Source organism: Nyctereutes procyonoides, unplaced genomic scaffold (genome assembly GCF_905146905.1).
Source record: "Nyctereutes procyonoides isolate TBG_1078 unplaced genomic scaffold, NYPRO_anot_genome, whole genome shotgun sequence".
Taxonomy (NCBI): domain Eukaryota; kingdom Metazoa; phylum Chordata; class Mammalia; order Carnivora; family Canidae; genus Nyctereutes; species Nyctereutes procyonoides.
The window spans coordinates 7,693,274-7,710,273 of record NW_026575147.1 but is presented as its reverse complement, the minus strand read 5'-3'; the positions used below and the strand labels follow the sequence as shown (position 1 = coordinate 7,710,273).

Sequence of the window (17,000 nt, the reverse complement as noted above, 5' to 3'; positions counted from 1 at the left end):
GCCAATGTGGGACTCGAACTCACGATCCCAAGATCAAGAATCACACACTCTTCAACTGAGCAGCCAGGCCCCATCAGTTACATGTTGTTATAAAAAGTTTCTATATATAAAGCAGTGACTTTATTCTTCACAGTCATTGGTTACATTAGAATCTTCTTAAATGATAATGAATTGGGGGATCCCTGGGTGGCGCAGCGGTTTAGTGCCTGCCTTTGGCCCGGGGCGCGATCCTGGCGACCCGGGATCGAATCCCACGTCGGACTCCCGGTGCATGGAGCCTGCTTCTCCCTCTGCCTGTGTCTCTGCCTCTCTCTCTCTCTCTCTCTCTTTGTGACTATCATAAATAAATAAAAAAAAAATGATGGTGAATTGGTCAGTGGTGATCTCGTATCAACCTTGGGAAACAGTTTAAGCTTGGCTTATTTCCAGAGGTGTAAACAAAAAATGGCCCAGGTCATGGCACTTTTGCAAAATAAGCAAAATTAATTTTCGCTTGTAAGATGAAACCGGTTTTGCCGGCTCAGAGAATTTTCAAGGCTGGTTTCCATTTGCTTTTAACAAGAACAACCTCTGGTAAGTCAGCTATACAAACACATACTGTCTTCTAAAGTAATGTAACATGATCTAATGTTGACTCCGAACAACCTTGAGCAGGAAGCTCCAGTGGTTTGTGACTGGTGTCAAGTACTGCCTCCTTGAAGATTAAAAATCTCCTGTAGTGTCCTCTGAGTTACAACAGGGCCCGGGGCATCTCAGCTCAATTTGGGAACTGTGGGTCTGTAGTTACTTAATTCTGTCTCAATACCATCTATAGGAAAATACTGAATTGAATAGTCAACCTTAATCCTCTTTGGACATTTAATAAAAAGCCTGTAAAATCGGGGATCCCTGGGTGGCGCAGCAGTTCGGCGCTTGCCTTTGGCCCAGGGCACGATCCTGGAGACCCGGGATCGAATCCCACGTCGGGCTCCCGGTGCATGGAGCTTGCTCCCTCTGCCTATGTCTCTGCCTCTCTCTCTCTCTCTCTCTCTCTGTGTGTGTGACTATCATAAATCAATAAAAAAAATAAAAAGCCTTTAAAATCTTCATTGACATTAATTCACATTGCTCTAGACTAACTCCATGAGACTTGTCTATTTAAGAGAATATTGTCAACATAAATAGTCTTTGATTCTCTTATGGAATCTTTCTGGGGCGTTTCTGGTTAGATCACGCTGAATCCCTAACATGAAATCCTTCAGGACAGTGGTTCTAGGGTACTAATTCTTGATGGGAATTTGTTAGGTTAGGTTTGTTTGGGTAGAAAACGGCTTAAAACCCACTTGTCTAATGGAGTATGATTGTTAAAAACAAAACTTCTGATATCCCTGTTTTCCTCAGTTAACATCCACTAATGACCTTTGAAAGTATCATGAAGAGCAATTAGTAAGGTCTTCAGTGGTACTCATTGATAACTGAGATCATTCACTATTTCAGACACTTACTTGTCTGACCTATATTTTAAAAAATTGGTATCACTATAACTATCAGTAAAATACATAGATCTTAGGTTTTTCATTCAGTGAGTTAAAAACTGAATATACTCTGGTACCCATCATGCAATCAAGTTAGAGCATTTCCATCACTACCAGAAAATTCTATTTTCATTCCTCCATTTTAATTACGTCTCTTCTTATATTTGTTATACATTGAATCATAAGGTATGTATTCATACTTTCTTAAGATTTTATTTATTTGAGAGAAAGCACAAGCAGGGGAGGAGCAGAGGGAGAGGGAGAAGCAGACTCCCTGACACAGGGCTCAATCCCAGGACCCCAGGATCATGACGTGAACCGAAGGCAAACACATAACTGAGCTACCCAAGCACCCCTAAATTTTTAATTTTGATGTTCAGATTGTCCTTTTTTTTTCTTGTGCTGTGTCCAACCCAAGAAATCTTTGCCTACTCAAAGATCAAAGATACTTTTTTCATACATGTTTTTTTAAAAATATTTATTCATGAGAGACAGAGACAGAGAGAGGCAGAGACACAAGCAGAGGGAGAAGCAGGCACCATGCAGGGAGCTTGACGTGGGACTCGAACCCAGGTCTCCAGGATCACACCCTGGGCCAAAGGTGGCACTAAATCGCTGAGCCATCCAGGCTGCCCTCATACATGCTTTTTTTGTGTGGGTTTTACATTTATTATTATCTTTTAAATATTTTATTTACTTATTCATGAGAGACACAGAGAGAGAGAGGCAGAGACACAGGCAGAGGGAGAAGCAGGACTCCTACAGGAAGCCTGACATGGGACTTGATCCGGGGTCTCCAGGATCACACCCGAGGCTGCAGGTGGCGCTAATCCGCCGCGCCACCAGGGCTGCCCTAGGTCTCTCAAGTTTTAAAAACATTGTCTCAGCAATGTGTTGCCCTTTAGTGCCAAGAAGATGTCTTGCATATCTTTCTATAAATTTATTCCTAAGTATTTGATGTTTTTTGCTGCTACTGGAATGCTATGGTTTCTAAAATTTGTTAATTTGTTTCCAATCCATGCCCTGGATTGGAACCATGCATAAGGTTTTCTATGGAAACGGTCATATCATTTGTGAATGACTGTTCTAAACTCTTGTGTATCAATGTTTATGCTTTCTTCTTGACTGTGACCTATGGGGCAATGTTGAACAGAAATGGTGAGAGCAGACATCCTTGGTTTAGTATTTCACCATGAAATATGATGTTAGGCACAGATGTTCTTTTGCAGATGCCCTTTATCAGACTGAGGAGTTTTTTACTTCCAGGGTTTGTATTATGAGAGGATGTTGAATTTTGTCCAATGCATTTCCTATAATCATTGAGATGATCATATGGCTTTCCTCTTTTACTCTGTTCATAAGTGAATGAAAGCTGAGATAAACCTTGCCCTCTTGGAATAAAACCTATTTGGTCAAGCTGAATTATCATCCTTTTTATATACTACTAGGTTCAGTTTGCCAATATTTGAAGGACTTTTATTCCTATGTTCATGAGGGATATTGGTCTGTTATTTTCTTAAAATGTCTTTTTCAGGTTTTGTATGGTATTTTGGGGAGCCATCTACATAAATATTTTGTTACAGGCCTAAAAAATGCAAAATTCAATTGTTTTGAGGTGTTTTTTTTTATGGCCCTTTTTGGGTTCCTAACAGCCATAATGAGTAAGTCTTAAAAAAGTCATCTTTCTGATTCTGTAAAAACTTCACAATATGTGAACAAAAAGCTGAAAAATCCCAGGAGAGAACTGAGCTGGGAGAAGAACTGCTATCTCAGTTTTGTTCTTGCTAGTGTTGCCTGCCTTCACATCCATCCCACGGTCACAGGAAAGCAGAAAAAAACTGCACTGGGGATTAAATTAAAAGCAGGCTTCACAAATGTTTTTTGAGTATCCTCAATTAGAGTATATGATGGATAAAAATCTTGAGGTTCAAACTCCAAGTATAATGAAGCCCAGTATTAGTGAAATTTAAACTACTGGGAGTTTGGGCAGCCCCAATGGCCCGGCGGTTTGGTGCCGCCTTCAGCCTGGGGTATGGTCCTGGAGACCCGGATCGAGTCCCACATCGGGCTCCCTGCATGGAGCCTGCCTCTCTCTCTGTGTTGGTCATGAATAAATAAAATCTTAAAAAAAAATAAACTACTGGGAGTTTAAATTAATTTATAGTTTTTTTTAAAAAGATTTATTTATTTATGAGAGAGAGAAAGGCAGAAAGGCAGGCTCCATGCTGGGAGCCCGACGCAGGACTCGATCCCAGGACTCCAGGATCGCGCCCTGGGCCAAAGGCAGACGCTAAACCGCTGAGCCACCCAGGGATCCCCTAATTTATAGTTTTGAAAGCAGTTCTAATACTTTCCATTCTATAAAAAGATCAATCTCTCTGCCCAAGTTAAAAATGCAAGGGAACCCCTCAACACATTTTTAATTAAACATGCAAAAGTTTTAGGGAAATTTCCAAATATAATTTTATTAATAAAAATGAGAAATTTCATATATGCAATAAAGATCTGTCACTTATGTTAACAAACACATGTTGTGTAAGTAAAGATCTGAAAGGATAAAGTTAAAATGAAATCAGCAGTTCCTTTGGGACAGTTAATTGTGCAGGAATGCTAATTGTCTTTCAGTAATGGTTTGAATTTTCTAGAAGACTTTCTATTCCTAATTTGTGTACTAAAAGAAAACTGTTCATACAGTGAATCACAAAAATCTTCATTGCAGTAGAAATAACACAACAATATGTTAAAATATACACAGCTTCAAAACTAGAGGTGATAATGGCAGAAGCCACATGCTGCAGAAGCCACATACTCAAATCCTATATAATCAAATTTTTCCTGGTTATCTTTGGGGCAATAATTTATAAAATACATATTCAGGGTTGCCCTTGAGTTATTTAACAAATATATTTAAGAAAAGATTTCTAAATGAGAGCTTTAGTAATTTTTTTTTTAAGATTTTACTTATTTATTCATGAACGACAGAGAGAGAGAGAGAGAGAGAGAGAAAGAGGCAGTGACACAGGCAGAGGGAGAAGCAGGCTCCATGTACGGAGCCCAACGTGGGACTCGATCCCAGGTCTCCAGGATCACACCCTGGGCTGTAGGCAGCGCTAAACTGCTGCACCACCGGGGCTACAGCAGTAATTTTTTCAATTTCTTTTCATTATCAGAAAGTTTGTTTCTTGTCTAAGCCTACCACCAATGACAAAACCCTAACAAAAGAGTTACTACCTACAAGTACTTCCTTAGCACACTTCATACATAAAATTAAAATAAAAATATCAGTGAAAAAAAAGTATCAGTGAAGAAACTATAACATAGGACAGGCAAAAACATCAGTATCTTTAAAATATAAAGTTGTGACAAATCCATAAGATGGATGATTTTAAAAAAATTTATAAATGGACAAAAAACAAGTATTCACTCTCTAATAGCCAAAATGAATAATTAAAATGTTTTATATCTACTAAATTTGCGAGGAGTTAAAAAAATGATAATGCCTATGCTGGGGACGTGGGGTTCACTGCCCTCCGTTACACTTGTGTTGGCACAATACATTGGTACAGATTTCTGAAGGACAATCTGACAATCGATAGTTATCAAAAACCTTAAAATGTCTCAGTTAATACTTAGCAAATAATTCCAATTAAAATTTCCATTTTAACCTATTTGTAAACAGAAATAGTTAAAATGAAGAGAACATACATATGTTTTTATGGTTCAGTATAGAACACTCACCAAAGTCCAAATAGCAAGGTTTCCCAACTTCATAAATTAGAAGTCAAAAGAATCCAAGGGAATAGGTTAAACTTAAGCGCTCCTGTGTGCTTAATTCCTGCAAGCACCACAGGGGGGCAGCCTTTCATGATACCAGAAAGTAAAAGGAATGGAGGGATGAAGTCTGGCTCCACCTCATCCCCAAACAAAGGAGGCAAGTTTGATTATATTAAAATCTCATGTTAGTACTTTCCTACGGCTTGTTCAAACTTCTTCAATTATTGATTTCAGATGGTCTAGGTGATATTCTTCTATGAAGGATTCTGCTTGATTCAAAGCTTTTATTTTCACCAGAATAGAAATTATTTCTTTGACTTCATCTCTGAAAAATAAAGGAAAATGTTTAGGAGAGCATAGTGAATCATTAGTCATTAATTAATCTGAAACAAAAATTTTAAGCCAATATCTACAGTAGCATAAAATATTCAAATGTTACCTTTTCCATACAGGGTTTAAATGTAGATTAGTGGATGTATGGTAGCAAATTTTAACACAAATGACTATAAAACGCAGTTAAATCTATCAGAAAACTGAGTTATGGTGTGGGGCTATCAAGCTCGTATGGGTTACTTTGGTGGGAGCCTCAGTGGGAATATTTACCTACAGAAATGCTATGTATCTGGGCTATTTATTTATTATCTGGGCTTTTTAAAAAATTTTTTTAAAATTTCATTTTGGAGAAAGTGGTTTATCAAAACACCACTTTACTAAACATTTAATGCTATTAGTGAAATATCCAAAACAGATCTAGCTATTGCTGGGTAAATAGCAGCCTGCAGACCTGTACTTAACAACTGCTGAGATTTTAAAATGGTCAGGAAAATGAACAATACACTTATTAAGAGGTTTTTTATTTATAGTTTCCTAAATTCCCCTGTGTGATAGTTTTCTGGAAATGCTTATTTTGGAAGACATTTACATTTAAAATTTGAACTATTAGGCATGAGGTTTAAGTATAAAATAGTGATTCCAAAGGTTGCACATGAAAATATCTACAAATTCTATAGTGGTAGTCTCCACAGACTTAAAATTAGAATCAAAGTACAAATCTTTCTAAAAATTGCGGAGTGTAAAACAGAATCCTTGAACTATTCTTATGGAGATATAAATATGCAAAATTACCTGAATTCACTTCTAGATAATTTATGTGCAGACTGTAACAAAAAATGGATGAAGTTTCCTAGCTGAGGAATAGATGTTCTCATGGCAGAGTTTTGGAACCATTTTTCTGGTAATGATGCTGCTATCTGTTAATTAAAACACACGGTCAGTTTTTATTAATGACAGTTATCTAATGTCTTTTGCTAACATCAATCATTTAATTTAATCTTTACAGTTTACGGTTGAATACATTTTGAGAATTTTTTTTTGTCAGAGTTTAGACTTCTTAGAGAATTGTATTTTAAACAGCTTAAAATAGACTATTCTTTATGACTACTCTCTAGGGGTATTTGTAATACTTTCTATACACTCCAATCCCAAGCTATTAAATCTGTACAAATATAATGTAAAACTAAACACCAGAAATGCTTAGACACAAAACATTTATAGTCAACACAAATATAAAATACATGCATTTGTATTATTTCATACTAAGAAATTGGGTGACCTAGCATATGATCTACATAAGGAATCAAGTAGGTGATTGTAAGATACATAGAATAAAAAAGTCATGGATTTTTTTTTTTGTTAATATATTGCTTTAAATGTTCATGGAAGCATACATAGTTGCATTCAATTTTTCTTTTATGGGGAAAACACCAACACTTACCATTATGCTAAAGGAAATACATGATTTTGGGGAAAGTTTTGGTAAAAATAAAAAAATATTTTAAGTAAAAAAACCTAAGAACACAAAACCTTCTTCATAGCAGAAGGAAGAATAAAAGAGAGAGAATGGGAGGAAATAAAAACCTGAGATCATAGTCAATGAAAGTTTTGGACAGATTATGCTATAATTGGTAAGGTCAAGATCAGTATCTATAAAAGTAAAAAGCTGGGCAAAATACACCACATATACATTATAAAAATATTAAATGAAAGTTCTGGAAAGTACTATTTTGAAAACACAGTTGAGGAAAAAGACTTATCCTATTCAATCACCTTTTTCAATTATCCAGAAAAAATGTAGACACACTGCCTAGGGGAGAAATACTTATCTCTTCTTTAGGGTTTAAAAACCAGCCCTGACTGGACTGAAATTTAAAGTTATTTGCACATGCTTTTCTCTTGGTTTGCATCACAATCTCGATAAAATTTTCACAGAACTACCTAGTTTCCCCATAAATGATCAGAGGACTTAAAGCCACACTGTCCTGGCACGGTTTTATCTACCTTTTTTTTTTTTTTAAAAAAAAAATAAGATTCATTTGAGAATGAGTGAGCATGTGTGTGAGTGAGGGTGGGGAGAGAGTGGGATGCAGAGGAAAAGAACCCCAACATGGGGCTCCATCTCGAGACCCTGAGATCATGACCAGAGTCAAATCAAGAGTGGGCCACTCAACCACCTGTCACCCAACTGCCCCCTTGGCAAGGTTTTCTAGCCATAAGCTGTGGAGAGAATGTCCTGCATCTTCCCTACTTCTGGGGACTAAACTGAACCTGAAACACATAGCATGGACAATTAATTCAGTTTTGGGGAGATAATGTATTTTAAAACTATATGATGAAAAAATCATAGCCCAAAATATCTGGCGGGTTAGGAATTGCTATCTTATGTTTCATGTTGTTTTTAAATTTATAAACTTTTTTCCATATTCTTAACTATGACTTTTACCTGATGAATAGGCAATGTTTTTGGATATTCAGGTTGTTTCCATTTCTATTATAAATAATGCTACAAGAATATTCTTTGTACTTAAATTCTGATAAAGAAACATGCCCCAAATGGAGTCATTTACTTCTTACAACAGCAAACCTAAGACTTAACTGCAGTTTCAACTCATCCCAGAAATGTTACTTTTTAACAGTCAATCCCCAGATTTCTGGATAGGCACTAGTGAGGTCATCTGCATGATAAAACCCATATCCCTGTCCTCTCCCCAAAAAGACCATGTCCTGGCCTGAAATAATCACGTTCTTTTGCTAATAGCTTTCTTTCCCCACCTGCTTTCTTACAAAAACCTTACATTTTGTACAGCCCCTGAGAGCCTCTCTCTACTTGATATGGAATACTGCCTGATTCACAGATCCTTAATAAAGCCAGTTAGATCTCAATTTTTTTCTTTAACAAATCTACATGTGCATCTCTGATTTATCTTAGCAATTTTACTTCAAAGCATTTACCCTAAGTCAGAGGGGTATGAACCTTAAAGGTTTTGAAGCCATCATGCCAGAAGTCTCCAGAATTCTATCCCTCATTCCACCAGCACAGACTGTTTCTCAGAACCCCTGTACCACCCATTCTAAGTGGCCCTGAAATGTGCTGTCATTTTCTCATGCTTAGGACAATACAAGGAATAAGAAAATAACAGCAAAACAACAACAACAAACAAAAACCCCCAAAACCCCAATACCTGGTCAGCATAATAGGTAAAATAATATCCTTACTTTATTATTTTGCATTTCTCTGATTATTAGTACTTGTTAATCATTTCCACATGTTTAGAAATTATTTTTACTTTTTTTTGTGAATTTCCTGTCTTTTGTCCATTTTTAATTGGAATATCTGAATTGTTTTCTAATTTTAAAGAGCTTTTTAAAAGTGTGGACATTAGTCTTTGTTATGGCTTATAACTTTTTTCAACTCCCTTCCTTTTAAACTTTTCATTATAGAAAATTTCACAGCAACAGAAGGAATACGTATGGTAAACCCCAAAGGACCTATCTTCCAGTTTTAACAATGATCAAATAATCTTGATACTTGTTATTATTCATTTAAAAGATTTTATTTATTTATTCATGAGACACACACAGAGAGAGAGAGAGAGAGAGAGAAAGAGAAAGGCAGAGACACAGGCAGAGGGAGAAGCAGGCTCCATTCAGGGAGCCTGATGCAGGACTCAATCCCGGGTCTCCAAGATCACACCCTGGGCTGAAGGCAGCACTAAACCACTGAGCCACCCGGGCTCCCCCTCTTGATTAAAAACCTTTTAAATGTTTTTTTTTCATTTACTAAAGTTTTATACTTTCATCAAATCGCTTACAGTTTTTCATTTTTTCTTTTGCTTTTAAGTTCAAAAGGACTCCGTTACAAACAGATTAAGTTTGTCTTCTTAGTACAATATTTTACAGTTTCATTTTTATACTTTATTTCATCTGAAATTTATGCTGGTATTTAGTCAAAGTTGAGGATTTAAAATTCATTTTGTAAAAAATTAACCAGTTGGCCTGGCACCATTTATTAAATCATTTTTCTTTTCCCTGCTGGTGACAATTCAAACCAGTATACTAATTCTTAAATAGTGAGAGGTTGGTTGATTTTGAGTTTCTAGTCTATTAGATTGATTTGTTATTATGTGAGTACCACAGTTTTAATTATTCTGTTATAAAATATATTTTAAACTTTTTTTTAAGGCGATCTCTACACCCAAAGGTGAGCTCAAACTCATGATCCTGAGATCAGAAGTCACATACTCTACTAAGCCAGCCAGGCCCCCCACAAAACAGATTTTAATTGAATTTTTAAAAATGATAAAATTAGAATCTTCAGTTACCTGGTTGCACTTTGTAACAACATCTGGCCCAGGTATGGCATTAAGTAGAGCTATAATAAGGTAACGGTTTAGTAGCTTCCCTAGACCTAGTTCTTGCAAGGTGTCATCAGGGAGGAGTCCATTCCAAAGAAGAATATTGCGGAAGAGCTAAAATAAAATAAAGTATCAAATGAGTATGTACTGTTTCTCTAAAGGAAAACTGCAGTAGTCTCCAACAAGCATAAAATGTTTGTCAAACTATTTTAAACTCCAGTAGCACTGGTAAAAATATCAATTTTACAATCAATAGAAAATATTTCTGAATAAATACCTAATTCTTTTCAAACTTCATGTATTTGTTCATCCTATTTTTTTAGGACTATTACCCAAAACCCATCTCAAATAACTTCACTGGAGCCTTTCCAGATCAATAATCTTCCTCCTCAACTCACACTCCCAGAGTCTGGGGCCATTGGGTACAAGACCACCAGGACACAGGGATTCATGAAGAATACTATTAAAAGCCAATGCCACTGTTACTAATGTGTGATCCTGAGAAACCATCAAACCTGACCACCTCAACCTCACTGCTCTGATATGTAAAATTTAAAACCCTCATAAGAAATTCCAATAAAATTAATACTGGTTGCCTTCCTTCCTCTCAATCCGTATCTTTCTGTGAATTTTATGGTGTTTTCCATTTTCTTCTCAGTACTATATTTATTACTCTAACATGCAATGCTTTTCCACACTTTATGTCATTGTTGAGCTCTCTCTTCCTGGAAAGTCTTTTCTCTGACTCATCCACATAATAAATATGGATTCACACTATTAAAAAATATGCCTACTGAGGTCCCTCATAACCTATTGTCAAATCCAGTAAACATTTTCAGTCTTTCTCCTAATTCTCTTGGGTGGCATTTAATACCTTGTCTTCACTCTTGAAAATCCTTTGCTTAGTTTCCATGATGCCACCCTCTTATGACTGCTCTAAGTTTCATAATTCTAAGGCTTCTCTGAAGACTTCACTTTCTCTGCCTGCCTCTTAGGTCAGTGTTTCCCAAGGTTGTGTCCTTAGCCACCTTCTCATGCTTCACTCCATCTACTGAGAGGTTGTCATTCATGACCATGGCTCCAAATACTGCCTACATGTGGCTGACTCCCAAATCTCCAAATCCAATCTGTCCCCTGCAATTCAGACTCCTGCCTGTATTTTTCCCACAGATAACTTCAATTCACCATCTGAAACAGAACTTTATTTTTCCTTCAAACCTGTTCTTGTATCTCCTCCAATGCCCTCAAAGAATGTCACTGTAAGTTACCAAGTTGCCAAAGTCAGAAACTTGGCTAGCACCCTACATAATCTTCATATGCAATTATAATTAGTCATCAAGTCCTTTCAGCGCTTCATCCTAAGTGTCTTCTGAACCCAACTTCTTACCATCCCTCCTTATTACCATTGACTTAGCAATGACTTGATGCTTCATCTTTTAGACTAGGAGTTGGCCAACTATGGCTTGTGGGTTAAATCTAGTTTGGTGCCTGGTTTTGCAGAGTTGGCAAACTACGAATGGTTTTTATATTTTGAAACGACTGGGGGAAAAAAGACAGAGGGTATTTTGTAACATGTGAAAATTAGGACACTGAAATTTCAGTGTCCATAAGTAAATCTTACTGAAATATAGCCATGCTCATTTGCTCACATAATGTTTTATAACTGTTTTTGCACCACAAAGGCAGGGTTGAATAGTTCAACAGAGACATCAAAGCTTAAAATATTTACTCTTTGGTCCTTTACAGAAGTTTAATAATCTCAGCTCTACAGTATACTGGATTTAAAATAAAGTTTATTTTTGTATTTTTCTGCTTACCTTTACACCTGACCAGAACTGCCTTTCTTGGAACTTTGAATGTGGTGATGTTTTGTCTTCTACAGTGCTAATTTGAAACAGAGAAAGGACAAAATGCAAACAATAATCTTTCAGAACCAGAGTCTAAAAAAAAATCAGTTTTTTAACCAACCAGATTACATCTTAACACATTAACAGAATGTAAATGGAGTGCTCTGATATCAAAATTACAATTACACTTTGATTCAACAACCCTATTTCTGAGAATACTTTCTGTGCGTATACTTGCACATGAACAGAGTGGTGGGTCTATACTTATCCACAGCATTGCTGGTAATGCTTTATTTACCACTCACATGCTTACCAGTTCCAGTACATTATATGCAGACATATTCTGTAGCTTAAAGAATGAAGAAACAACTCTTGTGATGACATGAAAAGATCTCAAAGATGTACTAAGTCAAAAAAAGTAAGGCACAAGACAATGGTTAAAACTCTGTATTTCCTTTGCTGTAGAAAGCGGGGGGATGGGGATAAGATTAGAGTATATGTAAGTATTCTAACTGCATGAAGAAATTCTGGAATGGTAAAAAAAAAGTTACCAACAGTGATTATCATTGCACGCATATATGTGTATGGAGGAGGAAAGGCAAAAACTGGATGGATGGCAGGAGAGGGAGGGAGGTAGGACTCCATTTTAAATATAAATTTAAAAACTACATACTTATACTTTTGAAATAAATGAACAGATCTCTTACTTAAAACATTACAAAACAAACCTTAACAGTGCATGATTTTTACATGCAGATATCTCTAAACAATTCAAATTAGCCAGAAAGCTTAGACGTTCCTTCTTTTCTCTCCACAAAAGCCTTCTATCCTGCAAATAGTCACTGGATAGCTTCAGTTCATGATCTAGTATTATAAACTAATGACTTCTTAGCAAATGTATCAATATGCATCAAATACTATATGCTTTATGATACTGTATATAGAAAACCCTCAAGATTCCACTGAAACTACTACACGGATAAGTGAATTCAGTAGTTATAAGATACAAAATTAACTTACAGAAATTTCTACATAATAATGTAGAAGAAAGAGAAATTAAGAAAAACAGTCCCACTTATAACTGTACCAAAAAGAATAAAATCTCTAGAAATAACCAAAGAGGTGAAAGACCTATACTCTGCTAACTATAAAACATGAATGAAAGAAACTGAATACAACACAAACACATGGAAAGTTAATTCCATTCTTGTGGACTGGAAGATCCAATACTGTTAAAATGTCCATACTACCCAAAACAATCTACAGATTTAATGCAATCCCTATCAAAATACCAACAACATTTTCACAAAACTAGAATAATATTAAAATTTGTATGGAACAAGAGAAAACTCCAAATAGTCAAACCAGTCATGAGAAAGAACAACACTAGAGGTATCACAATTCCAGATTTCAAGACATAGTATAGCGCTGTAGTAGTCAAAACATTATGGTACTGGCACAGAAATAGACACATAGTCAATGGAACAGGATAAAGAATCAGAAATAAATCCACGCTTATATGGGCAACTGATCTACAACAAAAAAGGTAAGAATATACAAAAGGGAAAAGACAGTCTCTTCAATAAAAGTTGCTGGAAAACCGGACCACTTTCTTACACCGTACACAAAAATAAAATAGATTAAAGACCTAAATGTGGGACCTGAAACCATAAGAATCCTAGAAGAGAGCACAGGCAGTAATTTTTTTTTGACATCAATGTATCAACATTTTTCTAGAATGTCTCAAGCAAGGAAAACAAAAACAAAAACACCCTACTTGTTTCCTAAAGCAAATCCACCATTCACAGCTAGTTTCTGGCTTTCTGTGCCAAGCACTATTCTGAGCACTCTGTTCATCTTCACAAAGTCCTGTGAAGTAGGCATTAATACCTCATTTTGCATACCAAGACACTGATGCACACAGAGGCCCAAAGTCAGATATCTAGTAATGGTAAATTTGGGCTCCAGAATCTAGATTTAATCTATGATGCCATCTGTCATGTTCTTAACATAAAAAACCTATGTCCAACTGTGCCAGGTATCATACATGGCATAGAAAAAGTGTGCAATATTTTGTTGAAATCTCAATTTGCATCTTAAAAGGCCTATGTATGTTTGAGAGAACATGTAATAGTTTCTTTTGCATTACATTCTTAAATCTGTGTTACGTGATTAGCTATTTTATATAATCTAGAAATTAACAGCTCTTACCTCTTTGGATACAGAGGAATAAAAACATCATCTTCTATTGCTTTCTTCATTCTCACAACAATGGATTTAAGCAAATCCTATTATATAAGAATTTAAAAGCATCAATGATAGTCATAGTTAGAAGTCTATTTAGTCTATTTACCAAAAGAAGTAATGTTAACAGTAAAGTACAAATTTGTACACATAGAATCAGGTGTTAAATATCAATCAGGTACATAGAACTTTACACCCACGTTGGTGCATACAGCTGTAGCTAGTGCATTTTCATTGATATATAGTATATGCTGTCACATGAATACTAATGATGGGACATTCAGATGGTTTCCAGTTTGGGGTCTATATTACACACAACATTGTATAAAAGTTCTTATACATGTCTTTTAATATATACAGGCATACATTTCTAACAAATACACAAACAAGGATGGAATTGCTGGAATTTATTCTTATACATTCAACTTTGTACATAATGTCAAATTGTTTTCTGAAGGAGTGATACCCCATTTACATTTCCACCAGCCATGTATGAGAAATCCAGTCTCCCTACACCTTTACTAATATGTGGTATCCTTTTGTTTTTTAATGTCTGCAATTCCTGGGGTATGCAGTCATATTTTATTATGTTTTAATTTTTATTTTCCTGTTGAATAATGTGACAGTGAGCATCCACTCATATTCTTTTAAAGATTCTTTTTAGATGGTGAGCATGCATGCAGGCAGGGGGAGGGGCATAGGGTGAGGGAGAGAAGCAGATTCCCTGCTGAGCTTGGAGCCCAAGGCAGGACCCTAAGATCATGACCTGAGCCGAAATCAAGAGCTGGATGCTTAACCAACTGAGACACCCAGGCACTCTGAGCATCCACTCACATTTTTTGCCATTTGGACATGACGTTTTGCTAAGTATCTAATTAAAAGGTGCTTGTTTATGTATTTGTTGTTAAAGATTTATTTATTTGTGAGACACAGAGATAGAGAGGCAGAGACATAGGAAAAGGGAGAAACAGGCTCCCTATGGCTGTCCTGATGTGGAACTTGATCCCAGGACCCCGGGATCACTCCTTGAGCCAAAGGCAGATGCTCAACTGCTGAGCCACCCAGATGTCTCTAAAATTAGATTCTCTTATTAGTAGAAGCGTTTTATATACTCTAGCTATGGGTCCTTTCTTGGTTTATCAATGTCCTTCGATATAATAAATTCACTTTGGCACATTCATTTTATTGTTTGTATATCAAAGAATGGGAGCAACCAAAATATTCAATCACAGAGACTTTAGGATAACATGTAATATCCATCCATTGCAAGAAAATATTACTTAGCTGGTTTGTAAAGACTGTAGTAACATGCAAAATTAAATATTTAATGAGATAATGTTAAGGGAAAGAAGTAGGATACAAATGTACACATCCACCAGGATTATAACTCTGAAGTAAAAGGCTGGATGAAAATATCCTAAAATGGTATCAAGTCCTTGTATGAGGATGAAAAGGGGAATTAAAATTCTTTTTCATGTATTACTAAAATTTCTATAATAAAATCCTATTCTTACTCTTAAAAAGGAATTCACATTTGAAAAATAAAAATGCCAAACACACTAGAGTATTTTTCAAGTCAGTGACAATGTATATAGCACAAATTAAGCTGTCAAAAACCTTATACTGACCAAATTACTCATAAATGTAGAATTCAACCAAATATATTTTTCCCCAAAGTATATCTAACTGAAGTCCTATTTCTTTTTCCACTTAAATATCTCTGACATATTCCTCCAGTGGCCACTTATCACTATTTAATGTTAAAAACAAAATTCACCTTTTAAAATCCCATTTCTAAAATATTTTGAATTATTTTAAAAGAATAAAGATCACTTTCTAGGTATTATCTCCCAAGTAGTATCTGAACTTATTCAGATTACTAAATTAGTGTTTGTACTAGAAAAGACAATTATGTTTTGTTTTTTCATTTAATTTACATCATGCTGAATACTAGCCTTGACCGATATTTCCATATTGTTTAAATTTTTGTTTCTTAAAAAGTAGTCTAAAAAAATGCTATAAAAGACCTTATTGAGTCAAATGATGGGAAATGGAATATGGATGGTAGATTAAGTATCAGGAAGTTTACTAAAAATGGTAAGTGTCCCATGGCTACTGTTGGGCTGGCAAGACCACGGACCTCAAAATGGCCGACCCGAGGCCAGCAACCTCCCGATAACGCCGCCTTGTCACCCTACCTAACTTAGCTTACAAAGACCTGTAACCCTGCCCTAATCGGAATGCTGCCCTGCCCCCATCTTCCTGAGAAAACTCTAGATAAACCTTCCTGTGGTTTGCCTAGGTGCGACTTCCCTGACTTCCCTGACTCAGGCCTCCTCTCCCAGTCACTGAACCTCCCCGGGAGCCCTCCCCATTAAAGCACTATCGAACCTACCGCCTGGCTCTGCTGTCTTTAATTTTGTCCGCCGATCATTAAAAAGAAAACCTAACAGTTATGTAATAGACTACCTTTATTCTTAGCAAATATGCAATTTACTCTCAAAGTGTTCAGGAGAAACAAATCATGTATACGTACAATGGGACAGCAAATAATAAAGTAAATGGGGCAAAATATTAATGATAGGTGAATCTGGGTGAAAGGCCTATGAGTATGCTATTTTTACTCATGACAGTTTTTGGTAAGTTTGACATTATTTCTAAAAAAATTATTTAAAACAAATTCATGGATTTTAAAACTCTGAGCTCATTACCTTTTCCAAATATTCAAATACATTATTTGGTGGTGGGGGGAAAGTGCTCTGAACAGTAAAGTTTTAACAACCACACACACATACTCTGTACACTCTTTAAAACTGCTTTGAAAAGACTCTTATAAGCTTTATCTAGTAGTTTTTACACTGCTCTTTATAACCAGAGAGATAATCCTAGGTGGCTTGGGCAGATATTGAGCCCTTCAAGGGAGAGTGACG

At 36.0% G+C, this 17,000-nt stretch overlaps 1 protein-coding gene across 5 annotated transcripts in view; it reads right to left on the bottom strand.

The window, feature by feature from the left end:
* Positions 1–1,635: 1,635 nt before the first annotated feature.
* GCFC2 (GC-rich sequence DNA-binding factor 2) overlaps positions 1,636–17,000 on the bottom strand; it is a 51,145-nt gene continuing 35,780 nt past the window's right edge. For 4 of the 5 annotated variants that reach the window (XM_055312627.1, XM_055312630.1, XM_055312629.1 and 1 more), the window contains 5 exons: positions 14,038–14,114; positions 11,797–11,863; positions 9,947–10,093; positions 6,414–6,538; positions 1,636–5,613 (listed from right to left, as the gene is read on the bottom strand). In XM_055312627.1, the coding sequence (XP_055168602.1) occupies positions 5,496–5,613; positions 6,414–6,538; positions 9,947–10,093; positions 11,797–11,863; positions 14,038–14,114 (534 nt within the window). In that variant the 3' untranslated portion in view covers positions 1,636–5,495. Of the gene's footprint in view, positions 5,614–6,413; positions 6,539–9,946; positions 10,094–11,796; positions 11,864–14,037; positions 14,115–17,000 lie in introns of those variants that run through there. The other variant, XR_008662744.1, reaches the window with a different exon arrangement.